The sequence below is a fragment of the Petaurus breviceps genome, unplaced genomic scaffold (assembly GCF_028583685.1).
Source record: "Petaurus breviceps papuanus isolate PSGF00001 unplaced genomic scaffold, PetGlider_PUasm1.0 174, whole genome shotgun sequence".
Lineage (NCBI taxonomy): Eukaryota > Metazoa > Chordata > Mammalia > Diprotodontia > Petauridae > Petaurus > Petaurus breviceps.
The window spans coordinates 20,711,179-20,736,977 of NW_027185761.1; the positions used below are offsets into that span (position 1 = coordinate 20,711,179).

A 25,799-nucleotide genomic window follows, 5' to 3' on the forward strand; every position below is an offset into this window, starting at 1 on the left:
TCTCTCTCTCTCTCTCTCTCTCTCTCTCTCTGTCTCTCTCTCCCTCCCTCTTTTTCCTTGTGGTTGTTCCCATTCATTCTAATTCTTCTTTATATGACTAATGTGAAAATGTATTTAATAAGAAGGTATATGCAGAGCCTTTATCAAATTGCATGCCATCTAGGGGTGTGGGAAGGGAAAGGAGGCAGAGAAAATTTTAAACTCAAAAGGTTATGGAAGTGAATGTTGAAAACTAAAATTAAATAAATTAATTTTTTAAAGTACTGTTATAAATATTCTTGTATATTAGGTTTCTTTTTTATGACATTGTTGAAGCTATTGCTCTGAGTGATATCTCTGGGTCAAAGGGAATGGACATTTTGGTAACTTCCTTAGTATAATTCCTAATGGCCCTCCAGAATGGCTGGACCAATTCTTATCTCCACCAATGGTATATTGATGTTCCTGTCTTTCCATAAGCCCTCCAACATTAGCTAGTTCCATTTTTTTCCATCTTTGCCAATTTGCTGAATATGAGTTAAAGTTTTATAGTTATTTTGATTTGTATTTCTGTTGTTATTAGTGATTTGGAGTAATCTTTTATATGGTTGTTGATAGTTTGCAATTCTTCTTTTGAAAACTATGCATCATATTTTCATTCAGTGTTTGTCCAATGAGCTCTTACCTACCTCACCCCTTTGAGAGAGAAAGGGGATTCATCCAAATTCCTATAGCTGGAGAAGTTCAGGTGTAGAAAAGTTAAGTTATTCACCCAAAGTCACACAGCAGAGTATTACTTCAGCTACCCCACCCAGGAACCCAAAAAGATATATCTGTCCAACACAGAGACTACCTTGGCTCTGTTAGGTTGCTAACAAGCTGTCTTGGGTTTCAGGATTTCCATGAGGCAATACTAAAAGCCCTAAGTGAAGAAACAGAGGACAATGAAGAATCACTAGCCAGAAGCGAGCTGCGACAAGGCTTGAGTGAACTTCCAGCCATCTATGAACTGCACCAAGAGATCCTGAGTGAACTGGAAGAGAGAATACTGAACTGGTGAGTAGCTTGTCTTGACCCCAGTCTTCTTTTCTGATGCTCATGCTTTTGAATTATAATGATCACACACACACAGAGTCCTCTACAAATAGCTTCCCTCATAAGAACCATGGAATATAAGTAATACAAATGTCATTATCCCCATTTTCTAGAGGAGGAAACTGAGATTCAAAGAGAAATGAAGTGACTTGCACATGGCCACAAATTCCAGCCCCTGATCTTTCTAATATATACCATATACCATATATCCTAGGATAGGATGATGCATGGAGTGGCACAGCTCTGCTAAGCTAGGACACAAAGCAAAACTATTATAGCAAGACCCTGTGGGTTTCAAAGGATTCAGAACTGGAAGGTATCTTGGGTCTGTCCACTGCTGAAGCAAAGATCCTCTAGTCTAACCCCTCCTTTTTACAACTGAGGAAACAGTTGAGTCCATCCCTGGAAAGGGGAAGAGGAAGACAAAAGAGCCATACCTTTTTCCAGAAGTACAAGCCAATGTTGGCAACAATAATAATAAATTACAGGAGAGTTACCTTTAAGGATCCCAGATTTAGTAATCAATGCAGCTGACAGACACAAGAAACCCACGGAAACTTTAATGTGTCATGGCAGACTGCAAAAATTTAGTACCTACTGAATACCTAGGAAGACATCCTAATGGCTAGAATTACACGTCAGAAGCTCATTATCTTTCATGGAGTGACAGATTACAAATTCCCATACCACAAATGCCAACTATTTTACTGTGTTATGGAAATGTCTTTTTTGTTCCGTGAATTGAAAATAAAAGAAATTTTAAAAAATATCCCTGGGAATTCAATTAATGCCTGTTACTGGAAGTGAACCCTTATCATGGACCAAACTTTTGCCCCAATTGCCCAGATATAACTGATGCATGAAAACTTAGGAACACTATTTTTATATCACGCTACCAAATTCTCATAATCTTCAGGGTACAAAAAACAGATTTTTTTAAAAAAAAAATTGAGAACTAGCAAAAGAAATTAAAATCATGTGGGAACAAAGCAAAATACTTATCATTCACCATTCTGTTTGCTACTAGAGTGGTACCAAGGATGCTTGCAGTGAACCAGCAAAAGATGAGTTTACATTTTAGTATTTTTCACACTTACAAAAAAAACATTATTTTTACTGATGTGTCTAATAGTCCACATATCATTAAATAGAAAAGAATAATCATAAATATAAGTATAAATAAATATATTTGTGTATACATAAATAAGTATATAAAATATAAATCAATATATCAATATAAAAATTAATCTAAAATAATAATAGCAGGATAGTGGCTTGTTCTAGGACTGTATCTATCTGATACCATCCTCCAAAATGAGAAGAATGAGATGATGATGATAATAATTGCTAACATCTACATGCTTTAAAGTGTACAAAACGCTTTCCATACATTATTTTGTCTGAACCTCACTAAAGCCAGTGGATTAAAGCTTAGTTTCCCATGAAAGACAGGAAACCTTCCACAGGACTAAGGTAGGGTGATTGGAAATCAGATGGTGTGTTAAAGAAGAGGGGTTTGCTGGTAATTCTTGAACCATTTACTCACATTCTCCCCTACTCCTATTTTTCTCACATGTCTTCAGGGAGGAGCAGCCAAAGGTGGCTGATGTTTTCCTCACCCGGGCACCAAAATTTGACCACCATGTGGCTTATATCATGAAGTTTGATAAGAATTTGGCTTTACTCAATGGAAACTGCATCAAGTCTTCCCAACTGGCCACCACCCTCCGGGAATTTGAGGTAAAGGCCCTCTCTTTCCCTTCTTCCTCCTCCCCAGCTTACCTCTATGCTCACCTCCATTATTATTGTTGTTACAAGTAATAACTCATGTTTCTGTTGTGTTTTAAAGTCAATAAAGCACCTTAGCCCTGCAAAGTAGGTCATACAAGTGTTAATACCTCCATTTTACAGATGAGCCAACTAAGGCTTAGAAAAGTGTCTCAGCCATGGAAAATACTAAAACTCACAAAACTAATAAATGTTAGAGCTAGGATTTGAACCCATATCTCCTCATTTCAAGTTTTGTTCTCTTTCCACTAAACCCTGCACACTGTCTAGTCCCTTCTGATATCTTCTTGTTGGATGTGCCATCTGAACTTAGACAGGGAAGGAACTACTGATTGAGGATTGAGGAAAGATAAGCTACTGACTTCTTTTCTCCTCGTCCTTCCTTTTCCTCAGCTCTCTCCAGTTTGATGGGGCCAATAGATCATGGATTATCATCATAGCATCACAGATTTAGAACTGGAACAGATCATAGATCCAACTTTCTCATTTCTCAGATGAAGGAAACTGAGGCCTAGGGTCAAGCAGTAAATGTCTAAGAGGAAGGATTTGAATCCAGGACTTTTTTTATTCTAAATCTAATGCTCTAACCATTACACCACAAAAGAGACATGAGGCCACAAGTCAGAAAATAAATATTAATGAACACTGTGTCAACTGTGTATATAGCATAGTGACTGGAACTTTGCAGGTTAATCAGGGAAGGTTCCCTAAAGGGTCTGAGCTTAGAGCCAGATTCTAAAAAAGGCTAAAGGCTCCGTTGAAAGCTCTCAGTGATACCTCACCATGTCATGGAGATAACTCTGGGCTCCCAGAGCCTGTGCCAGAAGGGCCCAAGCTCCCATAAGTCCTGATAAGTTGGAAGGATTCTGAGGCTTGGCACTAGGTCAGTTGTGGGAAAGGGGGGGATTGTTTGGCCACAGAAACTCTCTAAGACTGTCGACTCAGCTTTAGAAAGGCTTCTCTGATGAAATCACAGCTGCTCAAAGAGGGGAGGATTGGGAGGAATGTGGATCTGGAGTGAGGAGATACATGCAGGGGGTTCATCTTGGAATCCATGGGGGCCAGAGACCGTTGAGGCAAACCCTTCATTCAGAAGTCACCAGAGACTGACCAGAGTGTTTCTTCTCTCTTCTCTTTTTGACCAGCAGAGTCCTCAAAGTGGTGGCCAAGGTGTGAAGCATCAGCTCCTGAAGGTGGTAGAACACATCTTCCAGTATCAAGTGCTCCTCACAGGTGGGTCTGGGGAGGTCACCTAGAATGTGGGCATGGTGGGCCAGGAAGGGAAGAGGTCCTATCAGGGCAGCTGTGCAGGCTGCGAGGGGGCATTGTGGGTGGGGGGAAGCAGACTTTGCCATTGGGAGTAGCTACAGCAGCAAATTTAATTGGTTTGTACTCAAGGATAATGATGATGATAAAAGCTAACATTTATGTCGTGCTCTAAGATTTGCAAAGTGCTTTATATATATATATGTGTGTGTGTGAGTATGTGTATATACATAATATATACATATATTTATGTATCCACATATATATTTCATATATTTTATGGACATATATAATTTTACATAGGGACATATATACATATTTCATATATTATACTAGCATATATTATGTATTTCATGTTATACATGAATGTATTAAATATATTCGACATGTATTATATTTAATATAATACATGTATTAAATATAGTTCATATATTATACATATATTTCATATGTCATATATGCATATATTATTCTACATTGGCACGTGTTATTTATTATATTACATTATCTATTATATTATTCAAATTATATATATTTATAAAATCTCACTTGATTCTCATAACAATCCTTTGAAGTAGTTGCTTTTATTATCTTCATTTTACCAAAGGGAAACTAAGAATGAGAGAAGTTAAACAGATTGCTTAGTAAAGAAATATCTTGGGTGCAATTCAAACTCAGGTCTTCTTGATTCCAAGTCTAGCATTCTGCCTACCACACCAGAAGTTTCAAATTTACTCCTCTTTCCCTGTCCTCACTCATAAAAGTCTTGAGTGCTGCCAAACCAGATTAAAATGTAACTAGGAAATGTTTAACAAAAAAAAAAATTAACATACAATCTAGATAATGTCCATTTGTAGTTTTCTAAGACAATATGGGGCTCATTTCTATTGGAGTTTGACACCACAGTACCACACCACCTAGCTGTAAAATGGTGTTTCTTTCCTGCCTGCCTTTGTCTGACCTTTATCTGGGAATGACTTCAGCTGGGAAGAAGGAGATAGTCCTGAAGCTAAGTAAGGTGGGGGAGCTGGCTAATCCCATCTGAGGTCACTGAAAGGAGCTCAGGAAGCATGTGAGGGGAAGAGAGAATCCAGGATAGAAGATATGTCTTGTCTTTGCTCTGAGCCCACTAATAAGCTGCTAGGAGGATAGCAGAGGCTGGTTTAAGGATCCTTTGCCAGTCCTCCATCTGTGCTCCTGGCTAAAGTTGAGAGGAAGAGGAGGAGAAGCTGAGAATATTGTGAGACTAGACTCTGCCCCTGAGCCCCAGAAAAAAGTCTGTCAACATCATGGCAGATTTGGCATTTTGCATCGTATTACTGAGTACATGAAAATCACAATCAATTCCAGGTGAAATTTAATTCTATGTCTGACCTATATTCAACCAATATGTTCCACTGGAAGAAAAGAAATTACATCTCATGTTTATCTAAGAATATGAGCTATCCTATAGCACTTTATGATTTACAAAGTCCTATCCCCACAACAACCTTGTGAGGTAGGTAGTATAAGTATTGTTTCCCCCACCTTACAGATGATAAAACAGGTCCAATCCTCAGAGAGTTAAAATATCTTGTCTGCAGTCACACAAGTAGTTAATGTCAGACCCTGGACCTATGCTCTAGCATTTTCCCTTACATCATAAGCCAGAAACCAGGGCTAATTCATCCCAGAAGTAGCCAATAAAGAGCAAAACTAAAATCCAAATTTAAAGAAGGTGAGACATGCTTTGGAAAAGGCCAAAGCAAAGACCATTCTGAAAATGTCAAGGGCAGAAAAATTTTCATCTTCACTCATTCTATGCACACAGCAGCTACTCAATGAACATTGTCTTTAGATGATGACATCAGCAAAAGGAATGACAAGTGATGACAGGGATGATGGTGAATATGATGGGGATGTTGGGGAGAGTAATAGTGGGGATGGTCATGATAGTAATATAGATGATGGTGAGTATGACAGAAACGGCAATGATGGGACTGGGGATGATGGTGGTAGTGATGATGACAAACAAAAATGATGATGAAAGTTACAGTGATAATGGTTTCAATAGTGAGCATGATAGTGATGGTGCTAAGTGTGATAATGGGGGTGGTAATGATGGTGAGAATAATAGAAATTATGATATTGGTAATGGTGATGATGATGGTGGCGAATGCGACAAGTATGATGGTGGAATGATGATAGGGATGATGACAGTGCTAGTGAGTATGGTCATGATAATGGTGACAGTGATGGAGATGATGTTGTTGAGGGTGGTGGTGACAATGGGCACCATTATAGTGACAGTGATGCTAGTGAGTATGGTCTTGATGATGGTGACAGTGATGGAGATGATGTTGTTGAGGGTGGTGGTGACAATGGGCACCATTATAGTGACAGTGATGCTAGTGAGTATGGTCTTGATGATGGTGACAGTGATGGAGATGATGTTGTTGAGGGTGGTGGTGACAATGGGCACCATTACAGTGACAGCAATGGTGAGAATGAACAAGATGGTTATGCCATTGACATCATGACATTGGTGGTTATGGGGAGGACAGTGATAATAATGCCTCACTTATGTATCATGTTTAATGGTTCATAAAGTGTTTTTGCTGCTGCTGACCATGGTGAGGACAGCAATCATAACGATGAACATGGTAACAATGAAATAAATGATGGAGATGATGGGGTGAGGTGAGGGCAGTGGAGGCAGAGGAGGCCACACTCTGGTAATGATGATCAAAGTCGATTGTGGATGGTGTCAGTCATCTCAGCTGATGGTAGTAATAACAATGAGGAGGGTAGTGATGTTGGTGCTAGATGTCTATGCTGATTCTCTAGGCTAATAAAAATGGGAAGGTTGGATACTCCATTCATACTAAACTTTACATACTTCCTTCGAAGTGCACACATCTATGATCCCCTCCCTCCTTCCCACACCCCAGCAGAATATAGGATCCTTAAGGCAGAGGCTGCTTCATTTGTGTTTTGTATTTCTATCACAATTCTTTGCACAGAGTAGACACTTAGTACATTCTTCTTGAACTGAATTGAATTCTATCCTTCAGTTGGAAGAATTTGGTTGCCTTTGAATCTCTGCTCTGAGTGAGAATATGGGGTTGCCGACCTTAGAATTGGGGAATTGAGCTCACCTGGGAAGTAAATTTGCCTTTTGGTTCTTATTCTTCCAACAGATTATTTGAATAACCTTTGTCCAGACTCAGCAGAGTATGAAAATACCCAAGGTAAGTACAGGAGAGATGGAAACTAGACTCATTCCAGGTTGGAACTAGATCAAAGCTTCCTCCTCTCCCCAGGTTGATTCAGTTAACCTGACATTCCCTCCTGGCATGGGCTGAGTTTTTGCCAATTGCAATGTATACTCCTTGACAAAACACACTAGGAACCCATGAAATCACTAGCTTCTGGTACCCAAATTATTCCTTACAAGCTGAGGGCTTTGCTGTCCCAGGGGTCTGAGCCAATTTTAGGGAATCATGTGAAACCTGGGAATTCCCAAGTGTGGTGGGATTGAGATGATTTCCAAGCCTAAGGAAGAAAAAGTCATGGCCAAGGTTTGAGGCGGAGGCAGGCTTGAATATGGAAAGCTTGATCACTGAAAAATAGACAATTTTCCTCCAATGTTATGACAACTTCTAGTTCGTGTCTTTGGCACAATCTCATCATCTGGTGATATCATCTTCTTCACCTGGGTTGCCCAAACATCACAGGGTAAGGCAATGTTAAAGACAAGTTGGACTCTGAAGTCTCCTTGAATGAGATAGGGCGCTTTCTGAAGACAGGGGCCACTTCTCTGGCATTCTTCCTGCATGGGATGAACCTTCCTGGGACCACACATCCCAAATTCTCTGCGCCAGAGAATTCTGTCATGCTCATTCAAAAAGTGCTTACGAAGGACCTTCCATGTCCCAAGCACTGGACACTGAGGGGATTACAAAAGGAGATGTTTTCTTCTCTCAAGGAACATTTTAGTAGAGACCAGGTATCCCTTCAGGAAAGATTAAAGAACTATAAAAATAAGAGTGCATATATGTGGAACATATAGAAAATTAGACAGAAGGAAAATGAGGTGAAAAATGTTTGGAGTGCTTGGGGAAGGCTTCAAGGAGGAGGTAAGGCTTGAGAAAATTCAAAATGCTCTCTTTTACTGGTCCTCCAAGAGCTTTGTATCTGTTTCAGCTTCTTCTTATTGAGTCTTTGAGACTCTAGGAAGCCAGACCAAGTCCAGAGCTTGATTCCTAGGAATGGTGTTAGACATGCAGAGGGCTCGATGTAGGCCCAACGAGGGGGCCCCAAGTAATAACTACAGAAGAATCACAGAAGAACCCAAGGTAGGCTGGTCAGCCAGCATTTATTAAGCACCTAATATGTGCCAGGAACAGTATTAAGAATACAAAGGATACCGGGAATACAAAGAAAATCAAAAGATAGTCCCTGGTCTCAAGTTGCTTAGACTCTAATGGACTCAGCTGGAATGGTCCTGCTCCCAGGCAGAGACACTGAGAGTTGTTGTCATTTTCTGTGGGCAGGAGAGAGGCAGAGTAATTACCCTGAGCTTGCTTGGTCAGTAGAGGGTCATGAAACCCTCCTCCACCCCCACCCCATATAACCCACCTTCTGCTCCATTTCATTCCCAGATGCCTTGGCCCTCATCTCCAAAGTCACAGATCGAGCTAACGATAGCATGGAACAAGGGGTAAGTCCCAGATATCCCTATCCATTCTCCTGGCAAAATCTCTTTCAAAATGAGGTGGTGTAATGGTCCCAGAAGCTTGGGGTTATAGCTCTGGGGGTCAAGGAATTCTTCTCTGAAAGTGGATAGAGAAGCTTTGGGGCCTTCTATCTATCCCCTTCTGGCAGAGAAACAGAGATTGAGTAAGAGATTGCTTCAGATCAGTCAGTCAACCAACAGCTCTTTATTGAGGACTACTATGGACAAGGCACTGGCCTATATGACCAGGCTCATAGAGAGGTATAAAATGTATAGGTGTATATAAAATGTAGAGTTAAAAAATTTCATCGAAATTCTCTCAAGGGACTTTTACTAAATAACTAACATTTATGTGTTGTTTTAATGTTTAAAAAATATCTTTACATATAGTATCTTATTTGATCCTTACAACAACCCCATGAGGTAGGAGCTGTTATTAACCCCACTTTACAGGTGAGGAAACTGAGGCTGAGACTGGTTAAAGTGACCAATCTAGGGTCACACAGTTAATAAATATCTGAGGAAGAATTAGAACTCAACTCGTGTACTTTTCATTATACTATACTTAATTTCATTCAAAAGAATCAATATCCTAAAAGATATGAATCTGAGAATAAAATCTGGTTTTCCTAGGCCCTAGTTGTCTGACCTAATATGTCAACACCCTCAGCTGCAGGAGGGAACTGTGTCCTTGTTGAATAAGGGAGGCAGGAGAGAAGTGTATTGGTTTCCTAGGTCCCAACATAGCCCTGGGTTAGCTACCCTCTCTAATCCCCCCATGAACATCATTCTCTTGCTCCCCTGACCACAAAACCATCGGGAGAGCACGTAACCTCGCCATGTGTCCCAAAGCTGGAGTTTCTTTTCCTGCTGAGTGATTAGCTGGGCCTTTGGCATTGCAGGATTTTTCCGAGTTTAGCCCACATTGTCTTGCCCCAAGCAGCATCTGAGAGTGCCAGGTCCAGCCAAAGCCATAGCCCAAACTCCACAGGACGAAGGCACAAGGAGCTGGATATTCCCAACCCTCCTCAAAGAGGCAAACTCCCAACAACTGCAAGCATTTGGGGAACAGATGGGATGCCTCTCATCATTCCCACTGAGCCTGAGGTTGGCACCACCTCTGAGATCCTTTTGGATTTTCCCCATTAAGAATCAAGGCCAAGGGGACCTCCTCCCTCCCATGCGTGAGGGCAAGGATGCCAGGCAGTGCCCCCCAGGAGAAGTGCCAGAGCAGCCAGCGGCTAAACGACTCTCTCCTGGCACTGACCCTGGTTGATATTTGAAGTTTCTCCAGGAAACAAAAGCCTCCCGTTGTCCTCCAGGCCAGCTGTGCACAGCTGGGAAGTCCCTCTTCCCCTCCCTGGCCCCAGCTCTCAAAGATGAACAGTTTCTCCACCCCAGCCCTCTCTTTGATCTGTCAGCAAATCTGCTAGTGAGATGGGCCAGGTTTTGCAGATCCTGTTAAACCACTTGTCTCAGAGGCTACATTCTGACATGTCTGAAAGGTCTTTGGGGCCTACGGGCAACCACAGGTGGCTTCTGAGAGGTCACCTGGCCAGCTGGGAAGGCTGAGTTCTAGGATTTTGGGGTCCTCTTCCTCATTCTCTTTCTAGCACTGAAACTGCTGCTCCTTCAAGTCACCTGTCACATCACAGCCTTAGAATGCCTCAGCCAGAAGGGGTCTTTGGGGTCCATTTACTCTAACCCCCATTTCATAAAAATAATAACAAACAATGGCTAGCATTCATGTAGTGCCTACTATGTGATAAGCTCTTTACAAATATTATCTCATTGGATCTTTATAACAATCCTGGGAGGTAGATGCAATTATCATCCCTCTTTTACAGGTGAGGAAACTGAGGCAAAGAGAGGTTAAGTGACTTACCTGGGGTCACAGGGTTAGTATCAGAGACCAAATTTTAACTCGGGTCTTCTCAACTCCAGGCCCAGCTCTCTCTCCACTGAACAACCCAGCTGCCTCTTAGATGAGGAAACTGAGTCTTAGAGAAGGGGAAATGACCTGCCTGACGTCACACAGCAAAGGCAGGATTTGACCACAGGTCCCTCTTGCCCCCAAATTATTATGCTTTTCAAACTACACTGGTCTCTGAAGCCAAACTACACTGCCTCTCTCAAGCCTCCTCTCATTTCCAGATCATTTTTCACTTTTCAAAGGACTTCTACAATTTTCTTCTGTCCTCTCACTCCCCAGTGATGTTCTCTATCCTCAGACCTTTACCACCAGCCTTTTCCCTTTAGGCTTGAGCCAGATGTAGCCAATCTTCTTGGAACCACCATTCCCCTCAGTCAATATATGGTAAGGGGCTGCTGAGCAGCAGGGCTCTCCAGGAAAATAGTACTGTTTAATAAAGTGTAATCTCCTGAAGAGCAGGTACCATATCATCTTCAGCTTTGCTCCCCACCGCAGTACCTAGCCCAGGACTAGTCCGGTGCACAGTTAATGTTTCTTGTATAGTCTCTCCTGACAGAACAGAAACTCCCTGAAGACAGGGAATGTTTCATTCTTATCTCTGTGTCCCCCAGTGACTGACACATAATAGGCACTTAATAAATGTTTACCAATTGATTAGATAGAGGCACTTTGACCTAATGGATAAAGCACCAGACTCAGAGTCAGGAAAACATGGGTTTGAATCTCATCTCATGTAGTTACTTGTAACGTGAAGTTGGGCGAGTCATCGTCTCTGAGCCTGTTTCCTCATCTGTAAAATAAGGGGAGGCTTCATTAGACTTGATAACTTCTTTTTTTTTTTTTAAGCAATTGGGGTTAAGTAACTTGCTCAAGGTTACACGGCCAGTTATTTCTGGGTGTGGTGCTGAGTATCTGGGCCCGGGATTCGATCCCCAGGTCATCCCGACACTGGAGCCAGTGCTCTTATTCGCTGTGCTACCTGGCCGCCCCAGAATTGATAACTTCTAAGATCCTTCCACATCTATAAATCTATACCCCTAAGATGGATTGTTGAATGGAGTTGTTTGGAAAGAACAACAGAGGAGTTCCAAGATTTGGATTTGAGTGCCAACTCTGGCATTAACACAAACCACCTTTTTACCCACAAGCTTGATTTTCCTTCTCAGTGAAATGGAAACACATTGATAGATATGATCATAGAATGAGATGTTAAAGTTTATTTTGTCCAGCCCTCAATTTTACAAATAAGAAAACTGAGCAGTAGTAGGAAGCAGAATTTGAACCTGGGTCCTTTAATTCCAGAATATCTTTCCACTTGTCTTCCCAGGGTTCAGGTGTCTATTCTGCCATTTACATCCTTCATGACCTTTACCTCTTTGGGACCCAGTTTCTTGATCTGTAAAACCAAGAGGTTACTTGGTTTTACTAGAAATATTCCTTCTAATTCTAAAGACATGATGCCATGGTCCAATAAATTTTATGCTTGTGTGGCCTTGGAAAAGTCCAAAAGTTACTCAATCTCCATTCTAGTTTTCTCATCTGTGAAAACTGCGCTACTTTCTTTCAATGGCAAGGCAATGAGGGCTAAATGACTTGCCCAGGGTCACAGCTAGTAAGTAGCAAGTGTCTAGGAGTAGATTTGAACTCTGGTCCTCCTGAATACAGGGCCAATGCTCTACCTACCGCACCACCTAGCTGCCTCGTTATTTTTCCTTGAAGGTTTATCATGAAGATTAAAAAGATAATGGATATTAGAGCAATAAGTACCATCTCTTATTATTCTCCTGACAAGGCAGAACAAAGGTCACCCAACCTAGCCACAGAGAGTCTGCTTCTGGTGCCCATGTTGAGTATGAAGGCCCAGCTATAGTTCAGGGCTAGGACAGAGGCAGAGGTCCACTGATGGTCTGGTCAATGCTGATGTCAGCCTTGAGCACAATCTAAATCTGTCCTGGGGGGGCTCATTTATGAACCCCGACTTATCACCCAGAAGGGACAGCCGGTTTTTCACCAGCATATCCAACCTCCTTATGGCCTCATCCATCATGTTGTAGGGATTCCTTCAGATGAAAAGACCGACATCGTCTCTCCCACTCCGCTTTCCTCCCTTACACACTTCCTTCTTCCATTCTGGTTTCTCTTTAACTTGGAAGCCCAGTATATTGGAGACACTTGATACTCAGTCAGTGTTAGAAGGAAAGATTCTGAAAAAAAAAAAGAAGGATTCTGGACTAGAAGTCAGGAGACAGGTTCAAGCCCTAACCCTATCAGGGACTTCATTTTAGGAAAGTCTCTTCCCAGTCTTTATTTCTCCCTCTGTCCTCTCACATTTGTTATTAGTGGGTGAGAGGTCCCTCCAATCAATCAATAGACATCTATTAAGTGCCAGATATTTGTACTGGGCTCCAGAGGTAAAAATACAAAGAATGATGCAATCCATACTCTGAAGATGCACACCTTCTGATTAATGTAATTAAGAGACTTGAAAGAAGTGGTAAACAGTGCTTAACCACTGCTTATACCTGTGGAGCTGTTCAGACCAAACCTTCCATCATTTCTCCCAAGAAGAAATTTTATGCTCCTGACCACAATGTCCAGGATGCAGGGTTTGCCTGTCTCTGTAGATGGGGAGGGCAGTGGAGTAACTAAGTCAGGAGAGGCATCATGGTACAGTGAAGAAAGCCCTGGGTTCAAATTCACCTCCCGTGCCTTGCGCCTGTGTGATCTTTGACAAATGCATTCACCTCCCTAAGCCTCTGTTTCCTTATCTGTAAAAAGAGGCAATTGGACTAGATCACCTCTGATAGCTTTAGCTCCAGGAGCCTAAGAACCGGGTTTGAATCCTACTTTAGAATACTTAGTAGCTGACTGACCTTGGACAAGGCTTCTCTGAGCCTCATTCCCCTCACCTGTAAAAAAGAAGTAACAACACTGATCTCAGAGGGTTGGTCTGAGAGGCAAATGAGGTCTAATGTGTTGTGTTACAGCCCTTTGTAAATCAGGGTGTCCCAAAAGTTTTGGTGTAGTTTTAAGTGTCAATAACTTTGGAAATATACATGCTACAAACTTACCCCCCCAAAATTGAAAGGGTAATTACTTAAATTTTACATATTGGTATATTTCTTATTAAAATTCAGTCCAACTTCTCTCTTCACACTATACACTGCACTAGTCAATTTTCAAACTGCTACAACTTTGATCAGCTACTGTATGCCTGAAAGGATTGCATTCAGAATCTTAATTAAAATTATCCAAATAATCCATTAAGATTATCCGAAGAGTGAGGCTTTTATTGTTGTGATATGACTCCACAAGAAAAGTCTACAAATGGACCTCCTCTCCCAAGTCACTGATCTGAGAAAGGGTCATCCAGAAGCTGTCCCACACATAACGTAATGACACACAGCTATGTATTTTGAAAAATTAAAGTTAAAAGCCTATTATTCAAAATTCTCATAACCAAACAAATGTAAAACAAGTTTAAATACTCAACCTTTCAAATGGTAGGGGTTTTTTTGTAAGTTCCTAAGATTTATACTCAGATATTAAAGTTTATAACTGCACTAAGACTTTTGGGACACTCTCTATAAAGCTCAGCTATTTTTATGTGTATGTGTGAGGGGGAAAGAGACAGATGGACAGAGACAAAGAGGGTTGGGAAAGAGAAATAGAGACAGACAGGGAAGGAAGGGAGAGAGAGATAGAAATGAGAGAGACAGAGAGATGTGTGAGTGTATGTGTGTGTGTGTGTGTGTGTGTGTGTGTGTGTGTGTGTGTGTGTGTGTGTGTAAGTATAAAGAAGCTTCCATAAGGTGCAGGGCACTCACCTGTCTCCACACTATGCATCCCATCTACCTCTTCTGATGTTACCCTTTCCATTCATCTGCCCTCACATGTCCCCCATTTATTGCTCCCCTTGGAAAGGCAAAGTAGACACAATGGTGTAATAGAAAAATCACTGAACTTGGAGGCAGGAAACATGATTTCAGGATCCAATTATGCCACAAATACAAACCATCTCTGAGCCTCAAGTGAGAGAAGGGCTGTAAAGGGGCTTTGGAAATTAGAAATTGCATTGCAAACATAGGGAGTCCATCAAATTCTTCTGAGAGGCGCTGGCTGCTATCACCTGTCTTCAGTAGCAATGCATTTTGGGTAATGACATGACCATCTTGGTGCTTCCTGGAGGACACCAATCTAGCATTATTTTGTGCTCATGTCGCTGTACTTGGGGCATCTGTGTCCTATTAACCAAGCTCTTAAGTAGCTTCTTGAGTTATGGAATCCCTCTTCCCTTTATGTCAGCTTCCCAAGCAGGGGAGATTGGGAAGGCAGGGGATGGGAGGAGCAGGGCTGAGGGGAACAGAATGGAAGAGGGAAGGAAAGAAATAGAATCCACATGTGGAATGCTTAGTTGACTCAGGGAGAGGAGGAGGCCCATGAGCTCACAGCTCATGAGGCTCTCCCTCCAGCCTCTTGATTTCCTTAAGAAATTAGACTTGGCAGGGACCTTGAGGGGACCCATGCTCTGTGTTGCCTGGTACCATGTTTTATCCTTGGGGCAGCTTTAAGCCAGTGAACCTGCCAATACTGGTGTGACTTTCCTTCTGTTTTACATTATAGTTCTTCACCCAATAAAAATCCCATGGGCTTCTAAGGGGCTTTCTTCCTTTTTTCCACTATCTAAATGCTATCATACCCATCTTTCTGCTTGATGTCTCCAGATACCCTCCTTCATCCCTCAGAACTTCTCAAACATGGTCACCTACCCTCTCTCCTCTCCTTCTTTCCTTTCATAGAGGCTAATGCTTTTACTTTTCCCTTGGTCTCATGCCCTCCTGATTATTCTAGGCAATTTTTTTTTATATATAATGAATTCCCAGATGAACAAATTCCTCTGCCAATACAAGTTGGCATCTTCTTTGCAATTTCTAATCTTGGAGTTGCCTCAACATATAAATAAATTCAAGGTAATTTGAAGAAATTACCACTAACAACTGAGGGGATCATTACCAGATTATATCTATTTCCCCTCTATCTCATCTCTCATATGCATCCACTTTTCTTTCTTCTCATTGCCACCACCCTCATTACTGCTTCCCTGGACTTTCCAATAAACAGGCATTACTGCATCCACTCTCTCCATTCCAAAACACACACCCTTGAGGCTACTTCTAAAATAATCTTTGTTTCTCCATTGATCTGATTATTGTCATTCCTCTGCTAAAAAGTCTTCAGTGGCTCCCTACTGCCTTACATAATAAAGTTCGTGCTTCTTTCTCTGACATCCAAAGTCCTAGTTAACAAAGTCTCTTAACTTTCCATCTATGTCTCATACTGTTCTCCATATACCCTATACTCCATTTGAATTAGACTGTCATTTAAATATGCCCTATGCCTTCCCATCTCTAACCCTTTTTCCAGATGTTTCTTATACATGGAATGTCCTTTCTCCCACACAGGGTCATAAGATTATATATTTGAGCTGAAAGAGATCTTAGAAGTTAAGTTGACCAACATTCATATTATAGCAAGAACATTGAAGCCCAGAGAGATGAAGTGATTGGTACCAGACCTGGGATTTGTGAATCCAGTCATCTCACTCCAAACACAGTGTTCTTTTCACAAAACCTTGATTACATTCTTTAAAGTCCAAATCTGATGCTATCTCCTTCAAGAAGCCTTCTTTAATCTTTCCTGTTTTTAACAATATCCTCTCTTATACCTCAAATAGTATTATTGTTAATACATCTTTAATGTCCTTGCTACGTAATATTGGGTTGCCTGTATTTGTGCCTTCTTCCTCTAGTAGACCACAAGCTTCATGAGGGCAGGGACCATGTTTAATCTAAACTTTGTTTCTACCCCAGTGACTAACACAGGATTTTACCTGTACTGGGTATTTAGATTAATATGATTTAGAACTGAAAGATTTTGAGATAATTTAGTACAACTATTTCATTTTACAGGTAAGAAAACTGAGGGCCAGTGAAGCTAAGTGACCTACCAGAGGTCAAACAGGAAGCAAATAAGCAACTTCTAATTCTCAACTTTAGTAAATATTTGATGAACAGATGAATCTGTGGGTTTCTCATTCCCTCTCTCTTTTCTTTCTTTTTTTCCTCTCTTATTCTTTCCCTTTCTCTGTCTCTGACTTTCTTACTCTCTCTGTTTCTATCTCTCTGTGTCTATGTCTGTAGACATATGCACATCTATAGAGATAATTAGATCTTGATTCTTGTACATTTCTCTATGTTTCTACATTTACTCCTTCCCAGCCTCTTTCTGTTTCTGTCTTTGTCTCTTTGCCCTTCTTTGCCCCTCTCTGTGTCACTATCTTTTCTTTTTCTACGTGTCTCTAGCTCTGAATGGATACTGATTCCTGTGCCCTTTGGCCAGGAGGTTGGGTCTGAGATTTTTGGAAGATTGGACCAGGTAGCATAGAGGTCACCAAGGTCCCCATCCTGTGTCTACCCATCTGTCAAGCTCATGCTACCACTGATGCCCCATACCTGAGTATCCTCTCCATTCCAAACAGTCTGTTTGGTTTGTTGGCAATCCAACAGCCCAGGAAGTTGGACAGACTAGCAGTCCTGACTTGGCCCTACCTGGAGGGTGGGACCAACTCACCATTCCCAAACACCTGTGCCCTCCTCCTCCCCAACCCCTTTCCAACAGCCATGCTATTACTTCTTCAGGGAAAGGTCTCCCTGCTCCACCCCCATCTCTGCCTGTGAAAATCCTACCAATCCTACCCTTCTAATTCAAATAGCATCTCAGAGAAACCTCAGATTTCTTCCAACTCTCCTCCTCCCCAAGAACTGTGCTTACAGTTCCCTCAGGTCATTAGTTATCTACTTAATTGTATTATGCTTAATTATGTACAAGTCTTGTCCTCCCCTAGACTGTGATCTCCACAAGGGCAGGGACCATGTCTTAACCATCGCTTTCTCCCCAGTTGTGCCCAGAACACTTGTGGGTCCTCAAGAAGTGTTGATTGGATGCATATATATATGAGTAAAAAAAAATGAACAAATGCAAAAATCAGGCTTCCCCTTCTCCTTTCCCTAATCTCTCTGACCCATTTTAATCCTCTACTCCTGTCTCGCCCTCAGGAAAACCTACAGAAGTTGGTCCACATTGAGCACAGTGTCAGAGGCCAGAACAACCTCCTCCAGCCAGGAAGGGTAAGCACAGTGGGTGAGGCCCCTGATAAGGCCATTGTTTGGGGGCCGGTTTTATTTTGGATCATTGCAGGGTGAGACCTCAGCCCAGCCTGGCTACAGGTGGTGTTTACTGGTCTAGGCTGGGCTGGGCTCTGGGCCTGGGGAGGAGGGAGAGGCCAGGACCTCTTGTTCTACCTGGCCCAGGGCCAGAAACTAAGGGCAAAGGGCTTGGGCTGGTGGCTTGCCTTATTCCCCAGGGTCAGGGCTGGTACCCATGGTCATGCGTCATGTTTCCATAGGAAGAAGCATCCATGCCCTGTGGGCAGTTCTCCACTTTTAAAGGAGTAGATGTGTATTTTTGCCTCAGAGTTCATAAGAGGCTCTCCTCCTCTTGAGGAAGAGAAAATCAGTGGGCTCTAGCAGGGAAATAAGGGGAACATTTCCCCACTCTCTACCCCGCCCCCATGAAAGGTCCCTGACCAAAAGAAAAAGAGGTCTTCTGAGATCTGCACATAAGTTTAAAAAAAATTGTGGTTTATTTTTAAGAGAAAGAAATCCACCTGGTTTTAATATTATGAATAGTGAGCATAAAACTCTATTGACAAACAACCATAAACAGTGTCATTTCCATATTATTGCCAATTAAGGAAAAGAAGCTGAGAGAGAAAATAGAAGATGGTGCTGGCAGGGTTATATTTGGAACTAACATTTATTCTTTCTCTGAGCCTTTTCCCCAAATCAAATCCAGCACTTTGGCTTAATTAGAACCTAGTAGGGGTGAGCAGAAAGAGCCCTGGATCTGAAGTCAGAAGACCTGACTTTGTGAACCTGATTCTCTACTGCTCAACCACCTGTGGGACCTTGGACAGCTCATGTCATGTCCCTGGAGCCTCAGCTTAGAAGAGGGTTATAATGTATTGCTTCTGAGATTCCTTCTGGTTCTAGATCTATGATCTTATGCACTCATCATTGCTCTTTGGGAGGATGGAAGGAAGGGCGGGAGGGAGGAGAGAAGGAAGGAAGGAGGAGGAAAGGAAGGAAGAACTGAGGGAAGGAAGAAAGGAAGGAGGGAGGGAGGGAGGAAAAGAGAGAAAGGAAGAAGGAAGGAGAAAGAGGGGGAGGTGGAAGAAAATGAGAGAGAGAAAGAAGGAAGAAAGGAAAGAAAGAAAGAGAAAAAGAAAGAAATGGGAGGGAGAGAGAAAAGGAGAGGAGAGGGGGCGGCCCGGTAGCACAGCGAGTAAGAGCACCGGCTCCAGTGTTGGGATGACCTGGATCAAATCCGGGCTCAGATACTCAGCACCACACCCAGAAATAACTGGCCGTGTAACCTTGAGCAAGTTACTTAACCCCAATTGCTTTCAAAAAAAAAAAGGAGAGGAGGGAAGGAAGGAGGGAGGGAGAAAAAGGAGAGAAAGAAAGAAGGAAGGAAGGGAAAAAAGGGAGATGGGGTGAGAGAGAATGAAGGAAGAAAGGAGAAAAAGAAGGGAGGGAGGAAGGAAAGAAAGAAAGAAAGAAAGAAAGAAAGAAAGAAAGAAAGAAAGAAAGAAAGAAAGAAAGAAAGAAAGGAAGGAAGGAAGGAAGGAAGGAAGGAAGGAAGGAAGGAAGGAAGGAAGGAAGGAAGGAAGAAAGAAAGAAAGAAAAAAAGAAAGAAAGAAAGTAGGGAGGGAGAGAGAAAAAGAAAGGAATGAGGGAGGAAGAAGGGAGGGAGGAAAGGAGAGAGAGGAAGGAAGGAAGGATAGAATTTATTTCTTTCTATTTGTTTCCTAAGCATTTATTAAGTGCCTACTATGTGTGCCAAGTATTATACAAAGCACTTTACAAATTTTATCTCATTTGATCCTTACAACACTCCTGGAGATAGGGGTTATCATTATCCCAGTTTTACAGCTGAGGAAACTGAGTCAGACAGAGCTTAAGTGACTTGCCCAGGGTCGCATAGCTAATATCTTAGGCTGGATTTGAACTCAAGTCTTCAGACTCAGCACTCTATCCACTGCACTACTCAGTTGCCTTTACTTGCTGTACCAAATATTCTGAGGTTCCATTCAGAGGAGAAGAGGAATTTATGATCTGGGTAGTGGCCCATAGCCAGAACTATATCACTTTATGTCAAATGATACTTGCCAAGACAGGGAAAACAGATAAACTCATACCAAATGCTAGGTTCAGCCTGTAAGAAAGAGAGCCTTCCTCTCTGCCGATCCTTCCTGAGTGCTTGCTGGATACCCAGCGTCTTCCTGGATACTATGCATCAACAAGCATTTATTAAACGCCAACCTGTGCCACTTACTGATGCCTGTACTGATTCAGTACTATGCCTGGTACTGAAAATGAAAAGGCAAAAATTAAATAGTTTCTGACCTCAAGACACTTACATGGCATTAGGTCCCTGCCCTCTAGGAGCTCATAGTCTTATGGGAGAAAAATTCTGCTCTGACACTGGGTGAACCAGAGTAAATGGTTTCTCCTCTCTGAGCCTCAATTTCTCCATTTCTAAAATGGAGGTAAAACTATAACTGTGCTACCTACCTCTTAGTGTCTTTTTGGGGAAAGGTACATTGTAAATTTCAAAGCACTATATGATATGTCATATCATTACTACTAATAATAATACAATCTGACCATTAGAGACTTAAGTGCCACAAAAACAGTATACATATTAAGTGCTATGAGATCACTGAGGGTTGGGTGATCAATGAAGGCTCCATGGAGGAGGTGGGACTTAGAATCATAGAGTTAGAGCTGAAAGAAATCTTAGAGGTCATCTAGTTCAACCCCTTTCTTTTAAAGAAGAAGAAACTGAGGCCCACTGAGGTTCAGGCGCTTGCCTAAGGTCATACAGGTAGCAAGGCTCCTTGGAGCCAGGCCTCGAAGGTTGGCCCTGGGCAACCTTGTACAGTCCTAGCATATGAACATAGGAATGGTCCTTTGAGGGTGAGGCAGGTACAGTTCTCTTTCAGACCCTTCCCAGGATCACTAACACCATCCCAGACCTATTCCTGTGTGCAGTGAGATGTGGCTAATTTAGGATAAAGGTTTGCTCCCTTCCTCTTGCTTGATGAGTCTTCTGGCACATGACTGGGACAAAATGGGGATTGAGTGGCTGACTACAAGAGCCAGGTGCTAACACTAGATTATTCCTTGCAGGAATTCCTGAAAGAAGGGACTTTGATGAAAGTGACAGGAAAGTCCAGACACCCTCGGCATCTGTTCTTGGTAAGAATCTGGAATGGTTGGGGCCAGTCAGCCTGTCAACTAGCATTTATTTAAGTGCCCCTCGTCTAGCACTGACTGTGTTGTTTTTCTGGAAAGTCACAGGCTAATCACAGGCATCCTCTGAAAAACCTCCCCTCAACCTGCCAAAGAGAAAGGAAAAAAGCTGAGATGGAAGGATGGTCTGATGGGGAAAAGTCATAGAACTCCAGATTGAGAAACAGAGGGGACCTTAGATGTCATCTGACCCTATTCCCTGATGAGGAAACTGAGGCCCAGAAAGAAGTGATTTGTCCAAAGTCACACATAACTGGACTTTGAACACAGGTCCTCTGATTCCAAACCCAGTTTTCTTTTCATTGAATCCCTCTGGGATGGTAGAAACCACACAGGATAGAGAGTCAAAGTGTGCAATCCTGCCACACTTGCTCTGTGACCTTAGGGAAGTCATTTTAACCATTCTGGGTCTCCATTTTCTTATCTGTAAAAGGAGGTGGAGCTCAATGACTTCCAAGATCCCCAGAAGATCTGCCCTTCCAGGGACAGCTATCCGGTGTCCTCCCCAGAGGGAAAATGGGGGGAAATCTATATGGTATGATGAGAAAGGGTGATAGGAAAGCCTGAACCCTGCCCACAAAGAAGAAACAACACTATCTCTCCATATCTCCTCAATTGAGCTTTCTTTTCATTTAAAAGGTTGTCCTTGGAGTTTATTTTAACCAAATGTCCTTAGTATTAGGAGGGATTTGCCTTGGGGCCTCCAGTGCCCTCAGGATAGCCTTTAGATAGATGAGAATCTTTGTCAAAAGTGGGCTGTGCTTCCCCACCTTCTTAAACTGAGGACACAAACCAGCATCTCCTCTCTCCTTATTTGCCATCAACTGTGCCTGCTTTTGTCCATCCTCTTGGACTGAACCAAATATCCAGATTGTGGGATTCTCACAATAAAGTAAGATTCAATAGGGGCTGATGGGATTCTCCTGAGAATAAAGGTATACTGGATAGGATGCCAGGCTTGGAGTCATGGGACCCTAGATGTAGAATTAGAAGGGCACTTAAAGGCCATCAAGTCCAACACCCTTCATATGACAAATAAGGAAACTGAGGTAAGAGAGATTAAAGGATTTGGCCAGAGTCAAACAGATAATAAGTATCTGCAATAGAATTCAAACCAAATGCAAGTTTTCCTTGAACCCAAGTCCTGGAGTCAGGAGGACCTGAGATTGAATCCAGCCTCAGACACTTACTAGATGCATGACCCTGGGCAAGTCACTTAACCCTGATTACCTCCCCTCACCCCCACCAAAAAAAAGTATTAAAAAAATAGAAAGAATCAAAGTGGTTTTGGACCCACTTTAAGCTAGTTTGGGGTTATAAAGGAGTGTTTTGTGTGTGTGTGTGTGTGTGTGTGTGTGTGTGTGTGTATGAGTTGTTATATGGGTGTGTTAGTGACCTTTGTCAAACCTTACTTAGAGTCATCAGGCTTCCCTTGGCCAGTGATATTGTTGAATTTGGGGCTTCCTGCCAGGATGTTTCTGGTGTTTGGCTGGCCCACTTTCCCCTAAGGTCTTGGCTCCAGTGAAGGCTTTTGCACAGACTAGGCTAACTCAGCCACACCCCCTCCCACTCACCATCCCTCCATCCCTACACACCCATGGGAGGCCCCCAAGGAGGCACTCTCTCTGATCTCAGCCTTCCAAGAATTCCTCTACAGAACCTGCTGTCATACAGTGAGAAGAAAAGGGGACAGGCAGCCTTTGGTGGGCAGCTGGGGGTCCCCTTCTGTCAAGCCTCTCCTGAACTTGGGGGAAGTAGAAATGAGACAACCCCACAGCTCAGGCTTTAGTGTGGGTGAGTGCTGCAGACAGAGCAACCTCATTGTAAAACTGAGAATATTAAATTGTAGGGAGAAGGGTTTGGAAGAGCTCTGAGAACCAAAGAGAGGAGGGGCTAATTATTAAAGGCTGTCTAAGAGTTCACAGCAAATTCAGTCTTTCCCCACAAGTGCTATTCCAAGTATTTCTGAGTGCCTAGAGCAGTCCCTGAAATCCACATTAGACACAGTCCTTATCCTCAAGAAAGTTACATTTCAGGTGGGAAAACAAGACTCATACCCAAGATAATCAGTCAACAAAGGCACTAAGCTAGATGGTGGTGATACAAAAACAAAAAAGGGGTGGCCAGTGGCTCAGTGAATAGAGCACTAGCCCTGGAGCCAGGAAGAACTGAGTTCAAATCTGCCCTCAGACACTTAACACTTACTAACGTCCTTGGGCAAGTCACTTGCCCAGCTTCCCCCTTCCAAAAATAAAAAAAAAAAACATAAATAAGTAAAAAATTAAACAGTGCTTGCCCTCAAGGAACTTACATTCTAATGGAGAAACATTATGTGTGTTTAATTAGATACAATATAATAAATATAAAACTTTTACTTTGGATTTTGGTGGGAGGTAGCCAGAGGAGTTTCAGCAAAGATCCCAGGGAAGAGATGCCATTGGAGCTGAGCTTTGAAGGAGGCTAAGAATTCTCAGAGGGAGAGATGAGGAGTAAGTACATTCTGGGCATGGGAGAAAGAGGACATGGAAATGTCCGTTTGTGAGGAGCAGCTATTGCTATGTTTGTCTGGACCATAGAATTCATGAAGGGGAGTAAGGGGTAATAAACCTGCTGCAGTACTCTGGAGCTGGGTTGTGAAAGAAAATACAATGAGAGAATGTGGTGCAGGAGTTGAGGGGAAAGGGAGACTACTGAGATCTGGGGTGGTCAGAGAATGCTACTTGGAGGAGGTTCTGCTTTAACTGGGTCTTAAAGTCAGAGAAGGGTAGGAGGGCAATTCCAAGCAGGAGAAAATTGTACTGAATATGAAGATACAGAGGAATACCACGGTGAGGCAACCAGGCTGGTTTAAGCCTATGGTATGAGTTGAGGAAAAGAGGTAGAAGAGTTTGGAAAAAGAGTGTGAGATCAGATTATGAAGGACCAGGAATACCAAGATTAAGACTATATATAATGAAGGACTATCATTATCCCTATTTTACATTTGAGGAAATGAGGCAGATAGGGATTAAGTGATTTGCCCTAAATTCCTACAACTAGTATCCAAGACTGGATTTGAACTCGGGTCTTTTCTGATTCCAGGCCCAGGAATATCCCTAGTTACCCTCTCTTTGACTCCAAATCTAACACTTCCTTTATTAAAGACTACGGGACAAAATAAATGTATGTTGAATTTCATTGAATGGATCTGGAAGCTGAGATCCAGGTTTGAGTTTCTGAGCTATCGTTAACTAGCTTCATGACTTTTAGCAAATCATTTTACCTTCAAGATAGTAATAGGTCATGCTGTTTAGAACTGGATAGGGCCTTGGAGACCACCTATTCCAACCCCCTTGTTCTGACAAAGAAGGAAAAGGACACAGAGCCAGGAAATGATGTGCCTGAGGTCATGCCATAAAGGGCAGGGCCAGGATTGGAAAGCAGGTTTTTCTCTCTCCCAAACCAGTGCTCTGTGCATTGTGCCATGTTGCCACTCTCTGGGCCTCAGTTTCCTGCCCCTCTAAAGCAATCAGATTGGACTACCTAGTCTCTAAAGTCTCTGCCAGCTCTGATGTAATGGAGTAAAAATGCTTTTTCAGAAAACTGCCATGTTTTTCCCCTCCTGTTTAATTCCCCAGCTGGAGAAATTATAAATGCAAAACTTACAGGTAGTCAGGAGGGACCCAGGATCCTACAAACGTCCCAGTGAGTGGTGGCCCCGGGGTATATATTGGAGAAAAGGACCTTAGGCCCTTCATCAGAAACATGCCTGTGGACACAGTGACCATTGTGGGAAACCATCATTCCTCTTCTTTCCCTGATCACCAAGTTACAGGACAGGCCCTCAGCTGCTGGAGATTAGAGGTTCATTTTCCCCTTTGTGTGTGGTTCAGAGAAAGGAGGAAAGTAAAAAGCACCTCTCAACTAGCAATTAGCAAACAAAGCCACACTGAACATTTAATAAAATCCTGGGATGCTAATCACAGTTGCCATGGCAGCGCTGTGCGCTGGGGGCAGGTTAAAAAAAATGGGAGGGAAAGAGATGAAAATATGCCCATTCTTGATAAATTAAAAAATCAGCTTTGGAGACTGCAAGCTCAGCAGGGCATTCTGGGAAGCAGCTGATGGCAGCCAGGATCTGTGCCTTTCCTTTCTCCCTTGATGGCTTAGAATAAGCCCTAAGTGCTGTCCATCACTCCAGGGCAGCTGGTTTTTCCATTGAATGGGGAGCTCTGAAGAACTGAACATGGGCAAATACCCCAGTTCTTAGTCATGGGATATTAGGAATGGAAGGAGGCTGAGAGATCACCCAGTCCAAACTCCTCATATTACAAAAAAGGAAACTGAGGCTGGAGGAAGGAAAGTGATTGGCCAAGGAAGGCTAATGACAGATTCAGGTCTGAAATTTGGGTCTCTTACCTATTAGCCTGGCTATAGTTTAATAGGAAAGAGCATGAGGTTTGCAGTCAGAGAAACTATGCTGAAATATTGACTCTATCCCTTATTACCTCTATGACCCCTAGAAAAACTACTTTAACTCTTCTAGTCTTCCCCATTTTGTCCTCTGTGAAATGAAGGGATTGGAAATAGATCGTCTTCAAAGGCT

The 25,799-nt window shown here is 42.4% G+C and overlaps 1 protein-coding gene across 2 annotated transcripts in view; it reads left to right on the forward strand.

Moving 5' to 3' along the window:
• The window catches only part of FGD5 (FYVE, RhoGEF and PH domain containing 5), a 187,226-nt gene that overhangs the window by 142,493 nt on the left and 18,934 nt on the right, over window positions 1-25,799 (forward strand). Inside the window, exons 6-12 of one of the 2 annotated variants that reach the window (XM_069083865.1) lie at window positions 875-1,035; window positions 2,658-2,814; window positions 4,008-4,095; window positions 7,308-7,358; window positions 8,772-8,830; window positions 17,894-17,965; window positions 21,092-21,160. In XM_069083865.1, the coding sequence (XP_068939966.1) occupies window positions 875-1,035; window positions 2,658-2,814; window positions 4,008-4,095; window positions 7,308-7,358; window positions 8,772-8,830; window positions 17,894-17,965; window positions 21,092-21,160 (657 nt within the window). The remainder of the gene's footprint in view (window positions 1-874; window positions 1,036-2,657; window positions 2,815-4,007; window positions 4,096-7,307; window positions 7,359-8,771; window positions 8,831-17,893; window positions 17,966-21,091; window positions 21,161-25,799) is intronic. The other variant, XM_069083866.1, reaches the window with a different exon arrangement.